A 23,091-nucleotide genomic window follows, 5' to 3' on the forward strand; every position below is an offset into this window, starting at 1 on the left:
CAACAGATCCTCCGGTGGTGTCGCTGTCGCTCGGCAGCACGCTCAACCCCCACGACATTAAGGAGGGCGATGACGTCTACTTTGAGTGCTCCGTCCGCGCCAACCCTAGGGAGCATAGGATATCCTGGTATCATAATGTAAGTTGTTTTTAACGCCTTTTACCTCGAGTAACTAACTCACGCATTAAGTATGTGCTAGGCGGTTGTCCGGTATCTCTCTGTAATACCTGATGGTGATGATGATGATGATTCTACCGCTCGAAGTGGTCGACTCCTAGTTTTCTAGGCGCTCGTGCGCCCGAACATGGCTCGTCAGCCAATCATCGAGGTGAACCCCCGCGCAGATTGAGGGCACGTGAGGACACTAGCCACGTAGTGGTAGTGAATGGGAGCAGGCGGGCGTGTTTTCAGCTCGTCGCGTTTAGCGTCGAGGTCAACTTTACTTTTCTCTACCTTACAAATAAAACTAAGTAGGTATAAAGGTACATTAACCATTGCAATAAAACTGGTTAACTGAACCGCTTGCTCTAAATTCTCAAATGTCCTTACACAGTGCAGGTTCAAAAGCCTTTGAAGAACGGATACCTACATGTCAATCTCAATCTAACAATTTGTTGGCCAGTAGCAGCAGCATGAGTCACGTCACTGCGTTTACGGTGCGTTAGCGTATTTTGAGCAGGCAGTGGTCGATCCTAAAGATAATGATCGTTTACTTTTCTTTCCCAGGACAAGCCAGTGGTCCACAACCTAACATCAGGCGTGATCGTGAGCACCAAATCTCTGGTTCTGCAGAAGGTGACGCGCGACCACGGCGGCGACTACAACTGCCGTGCCGCCAACTCGCTCGGCGAGACGCCCAGCCAGCCCACGCATCTTAGCATACAGTGTGAGCATAGCTTAAAATATACGACAGTTGGTTTAAAATTTCTGTGCTACTACTTTTTGTGATTACCGCTATCGGCGGTCTGCTTGATAAACTTGCGCTTTGCCTACGTATAATAACATGGAAATATAAAATATGTGTACCACAATACAAAGATTTGCCAAACTGCGGAGCAGTTTGTTGGGTAATGCTGGAATGCTCATCATTTTGTGGTGTCAAATAAAGGATTTAATACAATAAAGCGGACATAACTTGGAAAACTCTACTACGACGCCGCCATTGCGACAATGCTCATCTGTCAGTGCTTGCCGCGCTATAGTGATATGACCTTTTCCAATACCGATTGTTGGGCTGCACTCGCGAAAGCTCATTATCGGTTATCAGTACCTATTTATAAATTATAACGTTTTTGCCGCAACGGCTACATAAAAGCGCAAACATTAAAATATTTAAGAAATGACTGCGAAATGTCACAAACAACGTATAAAGACATCGCTAACTTTCTTTATATTGGAACGCTGCCAGGCCCGCCACGTATATTGAATTCGATTTTCCCAACTTGCATGCATATCTAGATGAGGATATCTATCCTGCAACTTTTGAGGACACGAGAACATTTACCTAACTTTTGTAGAAGATTAAAATGTGCTTATATTTTGTATACAATTTGTGGATATAAGTCCTTAATATAACTTTTCCAGTACTTAACCACTACAAGAAAGCCTCAGCAATTTTAAGTAGTCTTGAAAATCTCAACTTGATTTTCTTTTGTTATTATACCACCTAAACACGGCTTGCACTTCTCATCTCGCGCTCGCGCGCTCTAATAAGTGCGATCATGAGTCTTATGACACAACTCACACTGTATTTAGCGCAAAACTATATACGCCAGCGATTTATATTCTAAATACTGCTTGTTGTTACGCCTCTACGATAAACTTTCGCTACATACCGGGAAAAATATATTTATGGGTTACTTGATCTTAGTTCGGTTTAGAAATCAATAGCTTAAAAATATGATGGATCTTTTGGATTCAAAAACAATTTTTTTAAATTAATTTATCTACAATTCCACTTTAAATGTCTGAACTAAAACTAGATTGACAGCTAAATAAGTATGTACCTAACCAATTTGGAGTTATAATATTTAAAACTTTCGCGTTTTAAACACATATTAACTCACATTTATAGACGGGTCTAACGCGAAATTTTTTCACATACCTTTATTTACCGACGTTTCGAGACAGGTTTCACTGGTCATGGTCGCGGCTAACTGATGTCCTAGCACCATGACCAGTGAAACCTGTGTCGAAACGTCGGTAAATAAAGGTATGTGAATAAATTTCGCGTTAGACCCGTCTATAAATGTGAGTCAATTTAGAGTTTATCAAAATAGCCATGTTTCGTCAAGACAGAGAGAGCAGTGCAACACGTTTACATCTCATTAAGTTAAACCGTTAACTTGCCGTCTTAATGCAAGCGATTAATCTCAGGAAGCATCCTAAGTTTGAAACAATAAAGAGGCTGAAATAAAATCATTGAAGCAAGTCCGAATACCCAAAGTTATTTTAGCAATTAAACACAAATCTGTCGCTTTTACCTAAATAAATGTAATATTAATAATAATACGATTAAAATCTTCTTTTCAAAATAAATGCATTTAATATTACGCCGGTTTTAATATAATTGTCAAAGCTAATGAACAACGCCACGCTAAAGTAAACGTTATTAACGGTGTAGTAAAAGTAATATTCATAATGAGATGCAATTTTATATTGTTACTAACTTAGCAGCTCGTGATATCACAAATCTTGTGTCATGGTTGCCATATTACAAAAACTATTGTTTTTCGGTTATTCAAATCAATTATTTATTAGTTGCGAGTTCAACTACATCATATTCGTATGAATATAAACTCAACTAGAGCATTTTATTTTATATATAATAACCATTAATAATAAATAATATAATCAACTAAAAAACGTCTAATATGCGCATCCACCCTGCATCGTACCTGGCTCAAAAGTCCCCATGATGCCTGCAGCGTTCCCTCGCTGCACTAGAGCATAATATGGTGTTTATAATTAAATAGAAATATTGTTATTGTTTCCTTTATTCATTTAATTTCTTAGATTAGGTTATTTATAATGTGAATATAAAAGTAAAATATAAAAACACAAAACAATAAAAAATACATACAGGGTGTCCCAAGAAGTAGTGATATACTGAAGCTGGGAGGTAGAGGACCTAGAGGGCTATCTGAATCACCCCCATGTATGTTCCGCGATTTTTCGTATTTTCGGAGTTATGATTTTTTTTTAATTTTTCACCTATCGCCGAGTACGATGAGATTTTTATTTATGGTGACGTGAATTATTGCGGTAGATGCTTGATTTTTTTTGTGTGCTACGCTGATAGATAGGCCAATTCAGTATGGTAACATTTACTATCGTTAGATCTTTGAATGGAATTAAAAAAAAAATAATGCCAAGAAAGATAAAATTAACCCAGTATGTTCACAACTTCAAGGGCGCTTAGAAAAATAAAACATACTGGGTAATTTTATCTTTCTTGGCATTAATTTTTTTTTAATTCGCTTCAGAGATCTGACGATAGTAAATGTTACCATACTGAATTGGCCTATCTATCAGCTTAGCACACAAAAAAAATCAAGCATCTACCGCAATAATTCACGTCACCATAAATAAAAATCCCATCGTACTCGGCGATAGGTGAAAAATTAAAAAAAATCATAACTCCGAAAATACGAAAAATCGCGGAACATACATGGGGGTGATTCAGATAGCCCTCTAGGTCCTCTACCTCCCAGCTTCAGTATATCACTACTTCTTGGGACACCCTGTATAAACACATTATAAAAGACCTAACCTAGGATGCCGCCGGCAGCGGGGCAAGGCCCAAGCTACCGGTGGTCAGGGTCGCAGAGAGAGGAACCGGCGGACTATCCGCGCCATGTCCAAGATCACCGCCTTGTTATTGTTATTGTTATATAACATAAATATTCGGTAACACCATATACAGGACACACACAGTAACACTGTAACAGGAGCAATAAATTAAACTCCTCCTGAAACTGACCAACATTTGTTCAGCAACTTCTGAAAATAACTCATGTAACTTTAAAGTTTATTCTAAGATGCAATGTACTGCTAATTTTGTTCTGTTTAAAGCGTGACAAGCAACGTCAAACACACTGATGTTAGCGTACATTGAAGGCAATATTTATTTTGTATGAAAAAGAGGAAGTCTAAAGGATTCATATTTTTTTAAAATTGCTGAACAAATGTTGGTCAGTCTGAGTAGTACAGCCTTTAGTTTAATTTATTGCTCCTGTTACAGGAAGCATCCTGTATATAGCTGAAAAGTAAGTTATGAACTATTAGTCGAATAACGCCGTAGAAGATGCAAATTATTGGTTTTCTCAAGCCTCTGACAGACTGACAGACAACGTAGCGACAACAATAGGCATTTAATGCGCAAACCCCGGAAGAACCCTAAACATTAAGTCTCCAATAAGTAAATTGAGACAAAGATTACTTTTCCGATCAAAATTGGAGGATCCTTTGTTTCCTATTGTCAACAGAGTGCTAATAAATTCCGTTTCATCTTAAACCGGGTCTTTAATCTTTCGCCGACTGCAGTATCAATCATTCTCGAAGAGATCCAAACAAAGATTAGTTACAGTCAACGGGTGGAAAGGAGAATATATTGAGATAGGTACGAATAATTCGCTTTTCGGTAAAGGAGTAACTGGTCCTGTCCCGCCGTGCTGACCTCCACTTACTAAACCGACCAATACGGTCCCTAAATGGGTCGCCTATCAATTTAAATTCAAAACAACACTTTCAAGGGCCTCGCTAACCTATTTCATGCTAACTTCGTACCTTCGGCAAGTTTTGCTTTATCGCAAGTTGATATGAACTATCTCGCAAGTCCATCAATCAATATCGAGCTCTATTATCCTTTGGTATTAATTTACTGGCAGTTCTGATCAATGTGGCAACAAACAGGGCAAGTTCTATTAGGGCGCGGAGTGAGCCGAGTGTCGGCGGGAGCGCGGGAGTGAGCATCAATCATTGGGCGTAGGAGCCGCGAAGATTTACGCCGTCAACGTCACCGCGCACGACCATCTGAACGACGACAAATGTGCGCTTTGTTCCACTGCTATTTGTTACCTCACTTCGTTTGTTCCACTTCCGCACTTTGTACCGCTCGCGAACATTTGTGTGTATTGCTCAGTTACAAATCTTAACCTCGTAGCGATTTACTCGCGCCACGATCGCTAAACTGTGCCCCTGTTACCTTAATCACATATATATTTTCATATCAGAGTAATCCTTCGTAGGGAGGGTTGCTTTAACGTGAGCAAATATTTGAGAGTTTAATGAAAATCTAAAGCAAGCGGGAGCGCAGTTTTGTAAGTGTATAAATGAATCACGGTGCCGACTGCGCCGGTTTCGGGGGGAACAGTCGGACGATAAAATTTATAATATCGTCTAACTTCTGTTATGATTTAACGAACTGAATTCGGGCCCTCTTTGTCTTTGTGTTAATTATTACATTCCTTCTTATTATTGAAACGCGTCGCTTTGGGAAAACCGAGCCATGCATCTGAGCGTCGTAATTTATCTTTTACGAAACTCTGCTCGAAACAGGAATACTTTTGCGCTTGTTATTTTGTGAGATAATAATAAAATAGATATACGAGAGTTTCTGAAATAACATGCGGTTACTTGTGTTCTATATTTTATAGGTCTTGTTAGCTTTCGTTAAACAAGAGCCTTTTATACGCTTCGGTTATTATACAAGCTCGATAGGTTAAACCTCTTTTTATGACCTGCCGGGGCGATGTAGTTTATGCAAAACGTTTTATAGCCGAGTATTTTACTGTGTAAAGACATGATTAAAGCACAGTACAGTACCTACTCTTTAACGAAAACTATACATATTTTCTTTAAGTAGACTATACCTATACACATACATTCCGTATTTATTATAATTGGTACATATTGGTTATATACAATATTTTGTCTCGCAATATTCTTACTTTTTAAGGGAATCTACTGCTCTATGCCCTATACTTAGAAAACTATAGAAATTATCTCCGCATGTAAAAGTATTAGATGGTGGCAGTTACTTTTGGTGCGTTGTTTAATCCGCTACTATTGCTGCTGACTGTATACTATATCGAAGCAAATAATTTATTTTCTTGATCAGATGCCCCGGTATGCGCCCACCCGTCACCGCAAGTACTAGGAGCGCAGATGGATGAAGCGTTGCGAGTGCGGTGTTCAGTCACCGCGAACCCGCCCGATGTCACCTTCTTCTGGCAGTTCAACAACAGCGGCGAGAGCCTAGACGTGTCGCCTACCAAGTTTGGTACGTGTATCCTGACAGAGGCATCCTCGCCCGTTTGCTTGTACAGTTGCTGTCAGATATATCGGCGCTGTCAACGTGTTCACAAATATCTGAACAAAGCCTTTATTATCAAGACGTCTTTTTGTTGTTCAGGTGTTTTTGAACTACAAATCATAATATGATATGTTGGTATAGAACATTTTCTTCATTGATATTTAACCACAAGATAAAGAATAATTTGTTCAGCTAATCTGACAGGTTGGGTTTTTAAGCGATCATTTTGATCGACAAAACTGTTTGGATTTTTTGGATATAATTAATTTGAATTCGATTGTAATAATTTACATTTCATATTTTCCTCGCGGGTGGTACGGTGAAAAAACCAACGTTGAGTCGAGCAGGAGCCATAGAGTAGACTAGACGCCGACGCTCATGAGACGCTAGTGTGGGGTGGCTCTAATATGTTTTTTTTTAATTATCAGGCACAGCCAACGGCAGCACGAGCGAGCTAAGTTACAAGCCGCAGAGCGAGCGCGACTACGGCACGCTCAGTTGCCGTGGCACCAACGGCGTTGGCAAGCAGATTCACGCATGTGTCTTCCAAATTGTTCCTGCTGGTGACTATCATTTTATGCTTTTGTTAGGTGATAATAGTTTGAAGGTGTCATTAGGATGGTGACTGAAATAGGTTTGCTGTTGCAACGATTATGTGGACGAGTCACTGTTAATTTCCATGATATATTAATTTGCTGTCATTACTGCATTTGACGTTCAATCTGTCACTCAACTCTGAAACATGTGTCGACGCTGCAACAGTAAAGCTGTTGTAGTAGTCATCTGAATGTAACCTAGCTTGACCGCCAACCTTTTTTTTCCTCCATTCACTCGCTAATATATCCAGAATCCAGATCACATTCATCCTAAAAGATCTTTTCAGGAGGAGTTTTTTATCGTTTGGCGATTTGTTTAGCAGTAGTAGGTAGGATACTATTACTAAACGAAACGATATACATATATAAGTAGATACATATAGGTATTAATAAACATTTAATTCATATCAAAATTCTACTGTGTAAGTTTCATAAACTGGACCTATTCTTATTTGACTACAATAACCGCGCGCCCGAGCTTTGCATGTGGACTTAAATTCACTTTGTGTCAATGTAGGTAGTCTCCCATTGCACCTGCTGTGCATGAAATGGGGACTGGACTGAGTACATACCTACGTGAGGACTTTTAGTTGTTTTACTAAATGAGATAGGTATAATAGACAGTTCAGACATTGGTAAAGTGCTCTGGTTGTAGAAGCCATTATTAATTTATTTTTAAAATTAAAAAGCGCAAAACCAAAAGATTAAATAAACTTACAATCCACTTGTATACATTTACATTCCGCATCCTCGTGATGAGTTTTACTTTAAAAATACTGATATTTATTACTTATTATAATTAAAAAAAAAACAATAATTATTGCCTGTTTATCACTGTTTTTTTGACAATTGTCAAGCGTGATGGTTGTATGCGAATAGGTCCTCTGCCCTTGCCTGCCTTTACGTCAAACATTAAACATATATTTAAATTTGGTTAAAGTTATTATTTTTTCTTCGCCACTATGATGAAAAACTTTGTGTTAAAGAAGAACGATATTAAAATTTAAAATACGACTACTTAATTTCCTTTGGTCTACTTTGATCAAAACTTCTTTTCGCAATTGAATTCAACATAGACTTAAGCCGATAGGTAAAATGTCTTTACTAACCGCTAAATTGCCGTTTAATTGCGGTCTAAAAGTCAATAGATTGTAGGCAACAAATACTAGTCAGAGAGCCATTTGAATCAACAACGCAAGAGTTGAATTGGCTGCCCGTTTTCTAATTTCGGCCTGTGGCTTTTAGTCGCGCACGCCAAATCTCATAACTCAAATGCACACGGCCCCTGGAGCAACTGGATATGACTAGGCAGTTTATTAAAACCTTTATACTATAACTGGACCACGTAACTAGATGTACCCTATGAGGTACAAAGCATTACGGCTCAAAGAATCTGGAACTTCCTGGGGCCGTCATAATTTGGTCGAAGTGGCATTTCAAAGACCCAAAGCACCCCAATAATAATATGACATTACAGCTCTCCAAAGGGCCTCTACGTGTTGGATCTATATCCCCATGCAAGCCTATTAAAAGACCAGGATTCATAGGCCCGTGAAGTCTAAAATGGAGAAACAAAAAGTGTCTTAAAGGGACTCTGCGCTGTTGGCTTCGGCTCCACGCACGCCTCCCAACGGTCCAGGACCCCATGGTCCCGAGATATGGACAAGACATACAAATAATAATAATAACTAGATGGGACATAATGAACTCTTAGCGCAAAGATCTGGAGAAGATGAAGACCTAAATGAGGCTCCCCCTTTAGGTTTTCATCTTCTGCATAGCTCCAAGGTGCTGCAAGGTGCATATGTATTGCAATTCCTCCGCAGTTACCTTATCTTATTATTATTTCGGGATCTTTTGTGTAATCGCCCCCTCATCAACCTTTTGCTGACTCATGAACTTTTTCGGCCAGCAGGCGTATTATGGATGGTTTTATCTACGTGACAAAATAACCGTCACTTTTTAACAGAGCGCGATTGAGTGACGGGGTGACGGACACCGTTTTATCACGCTGTCACGTAGACAAGTACCTACGACCATCATATCCGTACAGCTGCTCACCACAGGCAGTTTGTATAAATGATGATTCCCGCACTGACCGTCATCTGAAAATAGGTTATCACTGTTGTTTTTAGCTTAAGTTTTAGTAGTAAAGGTGAAATAGGTACTTAAAAAAATATGGTTATTCCGTATTTTTCTTCATTATTCTTTCTTTGAAAATAGTGATCTCTCTAACTCCACGTCACAGTTGCAAGTGGAAATATGAGTTGGCTGCGGCGTTGCAACGAAATTCGCCGCTTTCCGCACTGAGTTTAATATCTGCGCGTTTGTTATATGTGTAGCGCGTTGAATTGTCGCCCCTCGCTCGTGATCCCTCTGAGGGAATAATTCTAAGTACTTGGAACAAGATAATCGCTTGTAATAACATGTGCAAACGCGACGCCGTGAGTTAGGGATCCGTCAACACAAAAATATATCGCTATTGAGGTCCTTTTAAAAAGTTACACAAAAATTAAATTAATTATTTGTATATGCATCAGAATGACAAAGAGTTTTACTATTTGGATTGTCGAACTGTTCATAAGTTATGTTAATAAGTAACTATGAAACCATGTTATCTATAGTATTTGTGTATAAAGTGCATGGATATATTTTTAAATGTTAAATATTATGCTACATAGAGGCAGCCCAAACTATTTTTTTTTAGAAAACGCATAATCACTAATGCAACCTATTATTATAAGTTACACGCTAAATTGTACGCTGCACACCTCACCCACCACTACGCTTACGTTGCACACTTCATTGCTACACATCCAAGTGGTGCTTATCTTTGCTGAATGCGCTTTAAGTTTAACGGCATTTATCTTTACCTACAACCTTAATATTTATTTATCGTAATATGGCTACCTAAGTGTTGAAAAAAATACAGTTCATGCCCGTCTATTCGCTCATGCTTGGTAAGCGATCTGAACGAAACCCAGCTCTATTACGTGCTGTTTTACGATAATTTTTATTTATCTTTTTATGTTAATATTTGTGCTTTCGGGCGAACAAAGCTTGGAGCTACAAATTGGTAGTTAAAGTGAAAAAACTCGTTGTAAGGTTCAATAGTTTTGAAGATGTTCTGTTTTATTGCATGCTAAAGTTATAATGGTTTGGATTTACATAAAGAGCGGCTGAAGGTTTATACAATTTATTCGACATAGTACCTATGATACCTATTATGATACAGATTTTTATTTATTTAAAGATCGTTAGCAATAAGTATTCATCATATTAAGAATTAGGGGTTATATTTTCGTTTACAAAATCATATGTACAGCGAGCTGCAATTTAGCAACTCTCTGTACATACATTACATACATACATACATACATACATACATACATACATACATACATATAATCACGCCTTTCTCCCGGAGGGGTAGGCAGAGACCACGGATTTCCATTTGCTACGATCCTGACATACCTCTTTCGCTTCCGTTACTTTCATAACATTCTTCATACACGCTCACCGATTTAGGGTGCGCTTGACCTGACCTTTCTTCAGGATTTCCCCAATCTGATCAGAGAAAGTCCGCCGAGGTCTGCCCCTTCCAACTCCCTCTTCTACTTCTCCCTTATACACACATACATTATGTACTGTTAGTAATACGTTGTCATTTTCAGCGCGTCCCAGCGCGCCGCGCAACTGCTCGCTCCAAACGGGCAACAACAGCGCCGACGGCGGCTGGCTGCGCGTGCGCTGCGTGGCCGGCTATGATGGCGGACTCCCGCAGACTTTCCTATTGGAGGCCTTGGACCCGCTCAGCGGCAGAGCCCGCTACAATACTAGTATTAATGACACAGGTGAGTGTTTGTTACTCAAGTCTACTTGGTTGGGTCCACTATAGTTATTTAGCCGACGACCGCATTCTTTAAAACAAGAGGAATATCAATCATCTCGTAAATTATCCTGTCTCGCCCTTGCATAGTGTCGATATACACGACAAATCTCATCGTTTCAATCTAGCACAAAGTGACAAGACACGACTGAGATCATACCTTATCCTCCTAAGGCCCAAGGTCCTACCTATAGTACCTATTCAGTTCGATGTAATTTAAACCATGTTCAATTGAAACAGAGTCACTTTTGCTTTGTTTCGTTCAATTTTCAAAAAACGCAAAATCAACTCTATTTCCTACAGTTTAGGTTTGGTTCGGCCTTAGGAGGATATAAACTAATAATCTTATAAACATGACGGTTTTAAATACGAGTAAACATTATGTTTAAATTTGCATCATTAAATAAGAATCTGCGTCATCCATTTTGAAGCAAAAGGGTATAAAAGGCAGTTATTTTGATTACCAGTTTCCATAGGGAGCCATAACAATTTCAACGGCTATAAACATGATAGCCGACAAACTATAAAACAGTTGGTGAACTATAAACCAGGTAGATACAGTACTAAGTTTAAATTGCACGCTTTTCGCTTTATTTTGGTTTGTTATAAATTATATATTTTTTATATGACCAGAATAGACGAAAATAAGATGAAAGGATTCGGCAAATGTGTAAACAATGTAAAATTATGAAACAAATAACGGGTAGGTATATATTTTTGTCATTTTCAAAGTCTCTTTCAATTGGTGCTGAATTAATTAATAAGCTCCTATAACTATACTCATGGACAAAAGAGGAACGAAAAAAATAAGACTGCGTGCGCACTTGGCCGATTTTTTTAATGTCTTTTTTTTTCGTTCCTCTAAATTTGTCCATGAGTATAGTTTGATCACAGATCTAATCGTTAGTACCCATTGACATAGATATCTAGGGACTGGCATTACGGGCAATAATAATGAGGCATGACAGGGGCCAGCACAGCGGTGTGACACCGCTACAAAGCGATTGGTTGATGAGTTCGCATTCCGCGCGCTATTGGTCGCAACTATAGGCTGGAATTCGTGAGTAACACCGCTGAACTAGTACCATTTTTAGTGCCCGTAACGCCCGTCCTTAGATATTATACGTCAATGTTAATCATCTCATCATCTTCCTCGCGTTGTCCCGGCATTTTTGCCACGGCTCATGGGAGCCTGGGGTCCGCTTGGCAACTAATCCCAGTAATTGGCGTGGGCACTAGTTTTTACGAAAGCGACTGCCATCTGACCTTCCAACCCAGAGGGTAATCTAGGCCCTTGTTGGGATTAGTCCGGTTTCCTCACGATGTTTTCCTTCACCGAAAAGCGACTGGTAAATATCAAATTATATTTCGTACATAAGTTCCGAAAAACTCATTGGTACGAGCCAGGGTTTGAACCCGCGACCTCCGGATTGCAAGTCGCATGCTCTTACCGCTAGGCCACCAGCGCTTCAATACGTCAATGTTAGTATCATATTATTTACGCCTTGACTGCCCAATGTTAAAATATTGGGTCAGTATTATGACGGGAAGGGCATAAAATGTATATTGGGCGACTCCTTTTTCTGTTTTTCTGTTTTTGTTTTTAATTATGTATTTATATGTAGGTACTAACATCTAGTTTCTAAGTTTTCGATGTAAGTAGACTAACACTATGGATGTAAAAGTCTGAAATAAACAAATTTTATTTATTTTATTTATTATTATTTCAACTTTGTCGACAGATGGCCTGGTGACATTCAACCTGGACCTATCACAGTTGTCTTCCGGTGGCGAGATGGAAGGCGCCACCTTCAACCTGCTCATCTTCGCGAGGAACCTTAAAGGGGAGTCAGAAAAGACCTTGCTGGAGAATATAGCGTTCAACGATGCTGCCAGGAGGACAGGTAAGGGAAACTGAGCCGTATTTCTTGGACATAAAATTAACTTTCTTCTGTATTTCTCTCTCTTTTTGTCTGTTTTGGTCATTACGGTCGGACGTACGTGCTCAATATGAATACACTCCACGTACCTACATAGATACTTAATAAAACTTCTCAAATGATGTTCTGTGTATAACAGGCTATAAATTATAGCTAATTAATATAATTATTTATAAATAATAGTATTTTTTCTACTCCCGTACTTTTATTTGTCATTCAAATAAGTTAACTCAACAATATATTGCCGAAATTATATTTCAAAAGTTATCCTTAATAAAAACCATATTACTGCGACGAATGCAAATGCCAACTTCCCTCAAATCTCCAGTTAGTACCGGCATAAATTAAATAATAATTACTACGCAAGTTCCGGTTTCCTGCCTTTGAATATTTAATACTAACATTAATTAAGGTAAAACCGAGAATGTGTGCTGAGCGGCGGTTATCATTCTGTATTGTTTGCGCTGTATATCCATGTTTATGCGGTGGATAGTGCTTGTTAAGTCTTGTATTAACTTGTTGATAACTATACGTATTAATGTAGACCTATGTTATATGCTAAATTGCAAATAATTTTATAGTTTTAACCAACAAAGCTGGTTAAAAAATTTGGTAGTATTCCAAAATTGATGATAACTTGCTAAAATACATATATGTAGGTGTTATGTGAAACAAGTTTGGCATAGATGGAACCCTAAAAAAATACTAGAAATATATTCTAAAATTCAATTATATTTGATTTCATATCTGGCTGAAGGATCGCATCTTAAATAATAAAGCGTAATATTTAAAGCTGCAAAAAATAGCATACGACAAAAGCTACATGCACTTGACTGTAATTTCGACCTGTATTTAGGTAGGTACATATAGTTTGTCAAAGGACTGTCTCATTTCAAACAAAGACTGAGATAAGTAATCATAATATCTTTGTCTTACACTAGTACTAGCACCCAAAAGAAAAGGATAAGTATAGTTTTTTTGGTTCTTATTTACTGACAAATTGGTTTGACCAACTATATTTCACTAATAGGGTATTTGACTGTATTTAAAATAAATTATTTTACACCATGCATCAGGGATCGGAACCGGTTTTTTGCAAAAACTTAGAAATAACCATATTTTGCGAATTATTTTATACTAGAAATGTAGGACTCAGTTGTGTTTTTAGGTTACGACTTCGTTTTATTAGATTGCCCAATTAGAAATGAAGTAATTAGCAAAGAACGAAAAAATACCGTTTCCGTTCCCATACTGTAAGATACTATGCTATAAGAATAATAATTATACATAATTGTATTCCTTTGCATGAACGTAATCTCTGACGATCATTATAGTAATGCGTTTTAGGTTTGATTTAAGGCAAATTTATAATGTATTTTATAATGAAATAAATGTATCTTATCTTATCTTATCTTATCATACAAAAAATACCGGTATCCGATCCCTGCCATGCATGAAACAAAGCACCAGAAGATTAATAGAGAAACCTAGGAAGCAGTTATATTGAGACACAATTTTTATTTTAAACTCCGCATAAAACTATAAAGAATAGGTTATTTGATTGTGACGTCACATGCTAATCTATATAAATGCAAGTGTCCTGACTGACTGACTGACTGACTGACTGACTGACTGACTGATTCATCAACGCAGAGCCGAAACTACAAAAGCTAGAAAGTTGAAATTTGCACACTAGGTTGCATTTATAAAGTATACAAGAAATAAGAAGCGATTTTGAAAAATTCAACCCGGAAGGGGGTTAAAAAGGGGATGAAAGGTTGTATGGGGTTCAAGTTTTATTTTAAGCTAGGAATTTGAAACTTTGTAAAAATGTATTAGTTTTCTTGTTTTTTAATATAATTTTATTAAAAAACAAGAAAACTAATTTCAGCGTTTTCGAAAATTCATCCCCCAAGGTGGTGAAAAGGGGTTGGAAATTTGTATGGAGATCAAATATTTTTGCGAGTGTGGGACTTGAAACTTTGTGTATGGGTATATTATTATAAGACAGGAAAAATAATTTCAGCGTTTTTGAAAATTGATCCCCTAACAGGGTTAAAAAGGGGTTGAAAGTTTGAATTCATTACAAATGCTTTGAAACTTCTTAAAAAGGCATAATAGCCGATTACAAAAAAAACTCATTGCGACGTTTTAGGAAATTCAACCCCTAAGGGGGTAAAAAAAGGGGATGAAACTTGGTCTGGGGGTGCAAATTTTATTTTAAGCTAGGACCTTGAAACTTCGCAAAAAGGTATTAAATTAAAAAACAACAAAACTAATTTCAGCGGTTTTAAAAACTCATCCCCCGAGGTGGTGAAAAAGGGGTTGAAAGTTTGTACGGAGATCAAATAGTTTTTAGAGTGCGGGACTTGAATCTTTGTATAAAGCCATATTATTAGAACCCAAGAAAAGTAATTTCAGCGTTTTTAAAAATTCATCCCTTAAAAGGGTTAAAAAGGGGTTGAAAGATTGTATAGGGTTTAAATTTTATTTTAATCTCCGAATTTGTAACTTTGTAAAAAGTTATTTCATTAAAAGAGAAGAAAACTAATGTCAGCGTTTTTCAAAATTCAACATTTAAGGTGGTGAAAAAGGGGTTGAAAATTTGTATGGAGGTCAAAATTTTTTGTAAGGTCGGGACTTGAATCTTTGTATAATCACATATTATTAGAACACAAGAAAACTAATTTCAGCGTTTTTAAAAATTAATCCCATAACAGGGTTAAAAAGGGGTTGAAAGATTGTATAGGTTATAATTTTATTTAAAGCTAGGAACTTGAAACTTCGTAAAAAGGTGAGAAAAGAAAACTAATTTCAGAGTCTTTGATAATTCATCCCCCAAGGTGGAGAAAAGGGGGTCGAAAATTTGTATGGAACCCAAATATTGATTTGAGTGCGGGACTTGAATCGTTGTATAAAGGCATATTATTACAATACAAGAAAAGTAATTTCAGCGTTTTTAAAAATTCATCCCTTAAAAGTTTAAACAGGGGTTGAGAGTTGGTAGAGGGTTCAAATTTTATTTAAAGCTAGGAACTTCAAACTTCGTAAATAGGTAGCTAGGTAGTAGGTTTTATTAAATAGTGGACTTTAAAATCTTCTGGGGGTTGAGAGAGATTATATCGAGAACAATTTTATTCAGTTAGGGGCTTGAAACTTCGTAGCCAGGTTGTGAAAGACAAATCTCATGACGACGCATGCTAATAATTAACAAATGATTAACCGTCCCTACTGCTATCTTTTGCTGCATAATGTCCTAAGCTAATCTAGAATTTATAACCACCAATATACAAATCCACGCGTACGAAGTCGCGGGCAACAGCTAGTGTTTCATAATTGTAAATTACATAGTAGATCGTTTTTATAGTTTGAAAAAAGAAACTTAAGTGACTAGTAGTCAAATACCCTATAATTATATTAGTATTTACTACTGACCCTCGCGCATAATGTTTTAGTTACAACTACTATAATTTAAAATGTGTGACAGATGTGACCTTAATCACCTAAGCCCTACAAAATAATGAAGTTGGCGGCCCAAAAAGCAAAGTTGCAAATACCTAGCTAACGGTCAGGATTTAATCGAAAAGCTTTAAGTACCTAATTAGCTCAGACTTTGGAATTGCTTATTAAATAATGAATTGCAATAGTACTTTATTGTTTAAATTCGGAAAATTATGAAATTAGCGGTTGAATCGTTTATAAAGATTTAAGTGATATTAAAAGCCGCAATTGATGGTTGAGTGGTCATTTCTCCATACAAACGTACTCGACTATTTCCTCCGTGGGTTTTGAAGCTAGAGTAATGATTTTTTCAACACAGATTAATATTATCAAGATCTATGTCGGACCGTTTTGCTTTTTTTTATATTTTTGTTTTTTAAGGCTCAAATATGGCCAAAATGGCTTAATTGACTATGCCGCAATGAGAGGCGTGGTATTCAAAACTGATATCAATTAGCCAAAAAAGCAAAACGGTAAGACACAGATAATTTCATAATCATTTACATTTCCAAATTTCGTTACGATTGGTTGAGTTTTGGAGGAGGAAACAGTCGAGAACGAAACCTCGATTTTTGAGATTTTTACGCAGGAATTTTCGCCTTGTCCTTATCGCACTAGTTTTAGGAGCAGCTTCCGTTAGCAAGACGGGTATATTTACCTAAAATATTTAAATCTCAGCTCCTGTTTTGTCTTAAGTAGTTGCCTTGTGTTTTTACCATTAATATGACAGAGAGAAAGAGTCAGAGAGTTGTGTATTTGGTTTATTGGAATTGCATTTGGGTAATTTTTCAAAGCATTTTTTTTTTAATCATCGGCACTATGCTTATTCCCTGGCATTTAAAATAAATCCTAATTCCAAAAGGGAGAAAATTGTAATTAAACGAGTGATGACAAAAATATTGAGCAAAAACCATTATGTAAACTCAAAAACCTTTGGTCTCATTAACTGAACGCAGGCTAATACGTCATCGTTTAACAACATTGCAAATAAAGTGACATTCGTTCCGTGTGTCGCCGGTGACTGTGACCGACGACGCGGGGCGCGTGTCCGACATGTGTTGATGGATTGTGTTTAGCTCGCCGCCGCGTTGATCGTGTTATGACAATCCGTTCGTAGTTTTGGCGCTTTGATATATTAATAGATACAATGTTTACGCTTTTTATCAAGCAGGTCCATATTTGCGAGGTTTAATGTTTAATCAAGGATTGTGTTTAGTATCAGATGCGTTGATCGTGTCACATGTTGAACAATCCGTTCGCGATCGCGTTTGTATGTTTTAGGCTAAAAGATACATACTATTATTGAAGGCAAATCCACCGGGATATGAACCGTGGTTATTTTGTATTGTTTTCGAGCTCCGGATATTTCGACGCAGTTACAGGCATCTTGTTCACGGGTAACTGAAGATAGCGGGTGGGTGTCAAAGTTGTGTCTACACGGTTCATATGCCGGTCGATATAAGTCTAGTGAAACTAGCCGTGAATCATTCAAAACTGTTATTATTGAATGTTTTTATCGTCCCTACAAACATGTCTACTGTATAATATTTAAAACCTTCGCGTTTTGAACACATATGTATTAACTCACATTTAATTGACAATAATTAACATTATGTGTAGTGGGTGGTTTGAAAATGTGATGTCTACCCCAAACTTTTTCATACACTTTTCGTCGGGTAGTTGCACAAATCTCTGTTTTGACATTTTGCTGGGACATCAGTTGGCCGCGACCATGACCAGTGAAACCTGTGTCGAAACGTCGGTATATAAAGATAATTGAATAAATTTCGCGTTAGACCCGTCTATAAATGTGAGTTAATATGTCTACTGTACCCAGATGGCAAAAGCGCGATGGGTGGTGTCACTCTCGGCGTTGTCGTCGCCGCCGCGCTCGGCGCCGCACTAGCCATCGGCGGGATAGCCTTCGCGGCGCTCTGTGCGCGGCGACGGCGCGCCCGACCGCCGCACAAGCACCCTCCGGGCGACATGTTGGAGCTGAGCGACGGCGGCCGGCGGTACGTGGTGGCGTACACCATCAAACCGTCGCCCGAGCTGAAGACGCCGGAGCCGCAGCCGGACATATTGAATGCACCAGGTATTAACATCCCCTCCGTCTACTAGGATCAGTGTTGTGAATAACGCTTATTTTTAGGCTTAAAGACTCGAACCCTTAAGACTTGAAGACTCGACTATATCTGAGAATTGTATTTATTTATTTTACGCGTATGGATGTAAGAAATCGTTTTTGCCACCTCAACGTTAAGCCTCGAGAGTCTTAAAGTCTTTAAGCCTCGAAATGAGTGTTATTCACAACACTAACTAGGATCCATTTGCTGTTTTGTGAATCACGACTTTTCTAATTTTAAACTTGCGACCTTCTATAACACCAGAAGATCGAAACTCACTAGAGGCAACGAATGCTTCCAGACATTGTCATGTCGCTGGGTCGCTAAGTAAACATGCATTTTCCGGAGGCTTTCAATTGAATAACTTTCCTGAAATGGTGACTTACTAATCTTATTATCTATGAAGACCATGGCCAAAAATGTACATTTAGACTAAAAACCTCACAAATTACTACTGTTTCTATTACAAATTTTGAAAAATGTTGGGAATTAAGGAAATAAATAGTTAATTCCTATCTACAAACATACTTTAATTTTTAAAAGTCTCTCGTTAATTGGGATATTGATATTGGGATTTCGTATGATACAATTGTAAGAGCTCGTTACATAAGTCCTTGATATTTCAGATCAGATCTTTTTTCTAGATTGTGAAAACCACGACGTCCCACCGACCGCAGACGAAGCGGACGAGTGGCCTAGCATAAAAGAAGTCCGAGGTAAGGAATAAATAATAATAATTTTATTTATTTATTTATACGAGCCTAGAGTGTCCCACTGCTGGGCAAACGCCTCCCTCCTCCCTTTCCACGTATCCCGGTCTTGACCCGTCTCCCAATAGTTCCTGTCAAAGGCGTCAAGGTCATCTCGCCAACGCCGTCGAGGTTTGCCGCGACCTCGGGTTTAATGTGGGACCCAATTGGTTGTTATTTTGGCCCACAAATCATCCGGCATACGGCAAACGTGTCCCGCCCAGTCCCACTTCAACTTGGCGGCTGTTTTAGCTACGTCCACTATTTGAGTTCTGGAGCGTAGTACAGTTTTCAACTTCACGCCGAGAATATTACGCTCCATAATAATAATAATAATATAGAGGGTCTTGCCCCGCTGCTGGCGGCACCCTAGGTTAGGTTTTTTATAATATGTTTATAAGTATTTTGTATTGTTTTTGTAAGTGTTTTTGTATTTTATTTTTATATCCATATTATAAAATAACCTAACTTAAGACCAAAAATAAATAAAGAGAATAATAATATCAATTCTATTAGAGTTCAACAAGTTAGTCCGATAAGGTATCTTGAATCTGGTTTAACCCGTATGACTTTAATTCTTATACAATTCGTTAAAATTGAAACAATATAAGTACCTAAGTAAATAATGTATAACAAGCGTTAGATTCGAAATTATAATAAAGTTTGCAACTTTGTGGCATAGGACCAGTACCGTCATTACCATAAGGGCACACGGGGCCCGTGCCCAGGGCCCTCCATCCTCAGGAGGCCCCCAAGGACAGACAGTAACAGTAAATTTGATTACCCATAATAAATAGAGGATCATAGTAAAAAAATGTTAGTTTAATTACTAATAATTAGCTTTCTTTACTTTCCAAAAATTCTTATTGGCCCCAAATTCTTATGTGCCTAGGGGCCCCAGCATAGTTTAAGTCGGCCCTGCACAGGACGTCTGACGAAAAAACTGTGGTATCCAGTGTAGATTTACTTACTTAAATTCAATTTCGGGTTTTTTGATTGAGGTTCCATATATCCTGTTTTGAACTACGGGGAACATGAGTAATTTAGCTTGAATATTGTTTTGCAGGAGAGTGGACCAAAGTGGGTGCAGTATTTTCAGCAGAGGACTTAGCTCTTCTTGACAGCGCTGGACCCCCACAGCAGGTAATTTAACTCGTACATCTCAAAATATTTAGATTTTAAATATTTTATGCGCGCTGTTGTTTTATGCGATAAACGCACCGTTAAACGCCATGTGTTTGTCGCACACTATTTTACATCAGTGTGGCTACCACCAGTTTGGCACTGACATAAACACTATCGAGAACGTTACTTACTTTCTATGCATCTCTCTCGTACTCGCATATCGTGCAAGCGAGATGTATAGAAAGTAAATAACGTAGACGTTAGTGTATATGTCAGTTTTGACACTGTCAGTGGCTCATGGTACGGGTAAGATAATCTACATCTAATGCCCTACATTTAAATAATTTTTTTTTTCAAATGTTATATTAAAGGAAAAAAAAAATGGAAAAAGTTACGCTTCAGGCAGGACTTGAACCCGCATCCTCCATAATCCGTGTGTTGCTCTTAACCAATTGAGCTACGAAAGCCTACCAGGACATCGCAAATCTTTCCATTCCTTCCTTTATGTATACACGCCTTTGGGGTGGCGTACATTTATTTACGCGATAAACGCAACTATTTAAAGTGCATTGTAATTAATTTTTCGTTCTAAATCAACCGCGGGATAGACTTAATTAATAAAAAAAATTGTAAGTCTCATTTTGTATACTTATAGATTGTTTTATATCAACAGCTTACACCCGGCAGCGACATGGTGCCGAGCAGTAGACAAGAAGACGTTCTAAACCAGAACCTAGCTCAATCGGCGTTAGCTAATAATTTTAGGTCTAATTTCGTAGTCACTAACAGCCCCACTCTTGGGAGCCCCAACTTTGTGTGCCCCAACGGCAATGTAGGATCGCCTTTTGGAAGTCAGACGCTGACCCTAAGTGGGCCTACTCTAAGCTCCAGTAGTCTGGCAACTTCAACTTTGCATAGGAGTAAAGGGAAAGGCAATACGCGAAGAAGAGAACATGTGTTAGCAGAGAATCTGCCAGGACCGGAGAGTTGCGTGTAAAATATTAATGTTTACCTAGAAATCGATTCATAAGAGCCAACGCGGGATATAACTGTTATGTCAATATTTTCATAGAGAATCCGCGTTAGCTCTTGTGAATTTGTAACGGTATGTTTGATATTGAACGACATACAATAATAATATATAATTGCGAAGTTCGTATTCATATACGTGAGATTAAACCAGTTATACACAGACGTCATAGGTGCTTTGAGGTAATTCAGACAACTTAATTCTCTACTAGTTTTTTTGTAATGCCGAAATATAAGGGCCTATCGGAGTCATTGTTATCGTTAATACGGAGACAGATGTTATTTATTTAACAGGAACCATTTATGTAATTTATCGTGAGAAAATTCTTAAACTTGAAATAAAAATAATAAATATGTTTTTAGTAAATAATTGACTATTGAAAAGCACCGTATACCTTTAAATATAATGAGTCACATATACTCGTAACATGAAAGACAATAATCTGTTCCTTTAAAAGTGGTTTGTAGCCGTACATACACATACGCGTGTTATTAGTGGGTATATTATGTACAGTCAGCAGCAATAGTTGCTAGCGGGCGAGTTGTTCAAAATGATCTCGACGCGACTTTATTGTTAAGAGAATAAGAGCACGTCAAAGTAATTTTGAACACCTCGCCCGCTTAGCATCTTCTGCTGACTGTACCTACACGTTTATTGCTATTTTTATTTTCTTCACGTTTATGAATGCGAACAAAAAGTAGCAAAAAACTGATTGCCTTTTCTCGCATCGCTAATCTCTTTTTTGTGCTAATTAATATATTTTTACGGCCTAAGTAACGTCTTAGGCTTTCAAGATTACAATTTTTGAGAAATGATTATTACTAATAAGATAATTTTTTACCGTGCGTAAGATTTTTAAGTGATTTCTATTGTATAAAATATAAACAATTAATATTTTCTTAAAATACGTTACGTACCTATGTTTAATATGGACGATACATTTCGTGTTGAAATGATGATGAAAATTTGATTTTCTTTTAAAATTTTTGAAATGTATCAAGTATGTTAGATTCGGCCTATAAATACCTACATTTGTGAGCCAAAGTAGATGATTTACAATAAATTGTTAGGAGAACTGTAAATAATAATTGGCGCTTGTAGAAAATACTATTTATTTTAATAAACTCGGTTGTGTGAATGTAAATAACTAATAGACGAATATAACCTATATAAAGTTTAACATAAGATAAAGCTATTGCTGTCAATTTATTTACAAATAAAAATCAAATTGTAAATTACCGTCGCTATGTTGAACTAGAATTAATTTTGTAACTATAGTATTTGTAAACGTTTCCATTTTGCGTTGATTCTATTACATAGAGTTTAACATTGAAACTGACTTTATATATGGATATGTTGTAGTTGTCGAATACAATAATGTGGTCCTAATAATATGTTCTGGCATTTTTGTATAAATAAATAACAATTTATAACATGGCTTTTTTTTTTCTTTAGAAACCAATACATTTTCGTCAATCAGGCATTATCGTACTACTGTCAGAAATTGATTGTTTGTATGTTTGGAGTGATATGTTTGTCAATGGCGCCAAAAAGGCCGGCCGAATTTTGATTTGGTACACAGTTAGCTTATATATGAGAAATAACAAGTTAATAAGCGCTGGTAGCCTGGCCGTAAAAGTATGCGACTTTAAATCCGGAGGTCACGGGTTAAAATCCCGGCTCGTACGCTGAGTTAATCGGAACTTATGTACGATGTATCATTTGGTTACTAATCGCTTTATGCTGAAGGAACAACTCGTGAGGAAACCGAAATAATTCTCAATGAAGCCTAATTTCCTCTCTAGGTTGGAAGTTCCGCA

General features: G+C 37.5%; 1 protein-coding gene across 2 annotated transcripts in view; it reads left to right on the top strand.

The window, feature by feature from the left end:
* Nucleotides 1–21,340, top strand: part of LOC134655966 (neural cell adhesion molecule 1-like) — a 133,219-nt gene extending 111,879 nt beyond the window's left edge. The window contains exons 8-17 of one of the 2 annotated variants that reach the window (XM_063511480.1): nucleotides 7–137; nucleotides 726–885; nucleotides 6,121–6,282; nucleotides 6,744–6,878; nucleotides 10,586–10,765; nucleotides 12,543–12,704; nucleotides 18,079–18,336; nucleotides 18,994–19,083; nucleotides 20,183–20,259; nucleotides 20,915–21,340. In XM_063511480.1, coding sequence (XP_063367550.1) covers nucleotides 7–137; nucleotides 726–885; nucleotides 6,121–6,282; nucleotides 6,744–6,878; nucleotides 10,586–10,765; nucleotides 12,543–12,704; nucleotides 18,079–18,336; nucleotides 18,994–19,083; nucleotides 20,183–20,259; nucleotides 20,915–21,238 — 1,679 coding nt within the window. In that variant the 3' untranslated portion in view covers nucleotides 21,239–21,340. The remainder of the gene's footprint in view (nucleotides 1–6; nucleotides 138–725; nucleotides 886–6,120; nucleotides 6,283–6,743; nucleotides 6,879–10,585; nucleotides 10,766–12,542; nucleotides 12,705–18,078; nucleotides 18,337–18,993; nucleotides 19,084–20,182; nucleotides 20,260–20,914) is intronic. The other variant, XM_063511481.1, reaches the window with a different exon arrangement.
* The last annotated feature ends 1,751 nt before the right edge of the window (nucleotides 21,341–23,091 follow it).

The sequence above is a fragment of the Cydia amplana genome, chromosome 17 (genome assembly GCF_948474715.1).
Source record: "Cydia amplana chromosome 17, ilCydAmpl1.1, whole genome shotgun sequence".
NCBI classification, from domain to species: Eukaryota; Metazoa; Arthropoda; class Insecta; order Lepidoptera; family Tortricidae; genus Cydia; species Cydia amplana.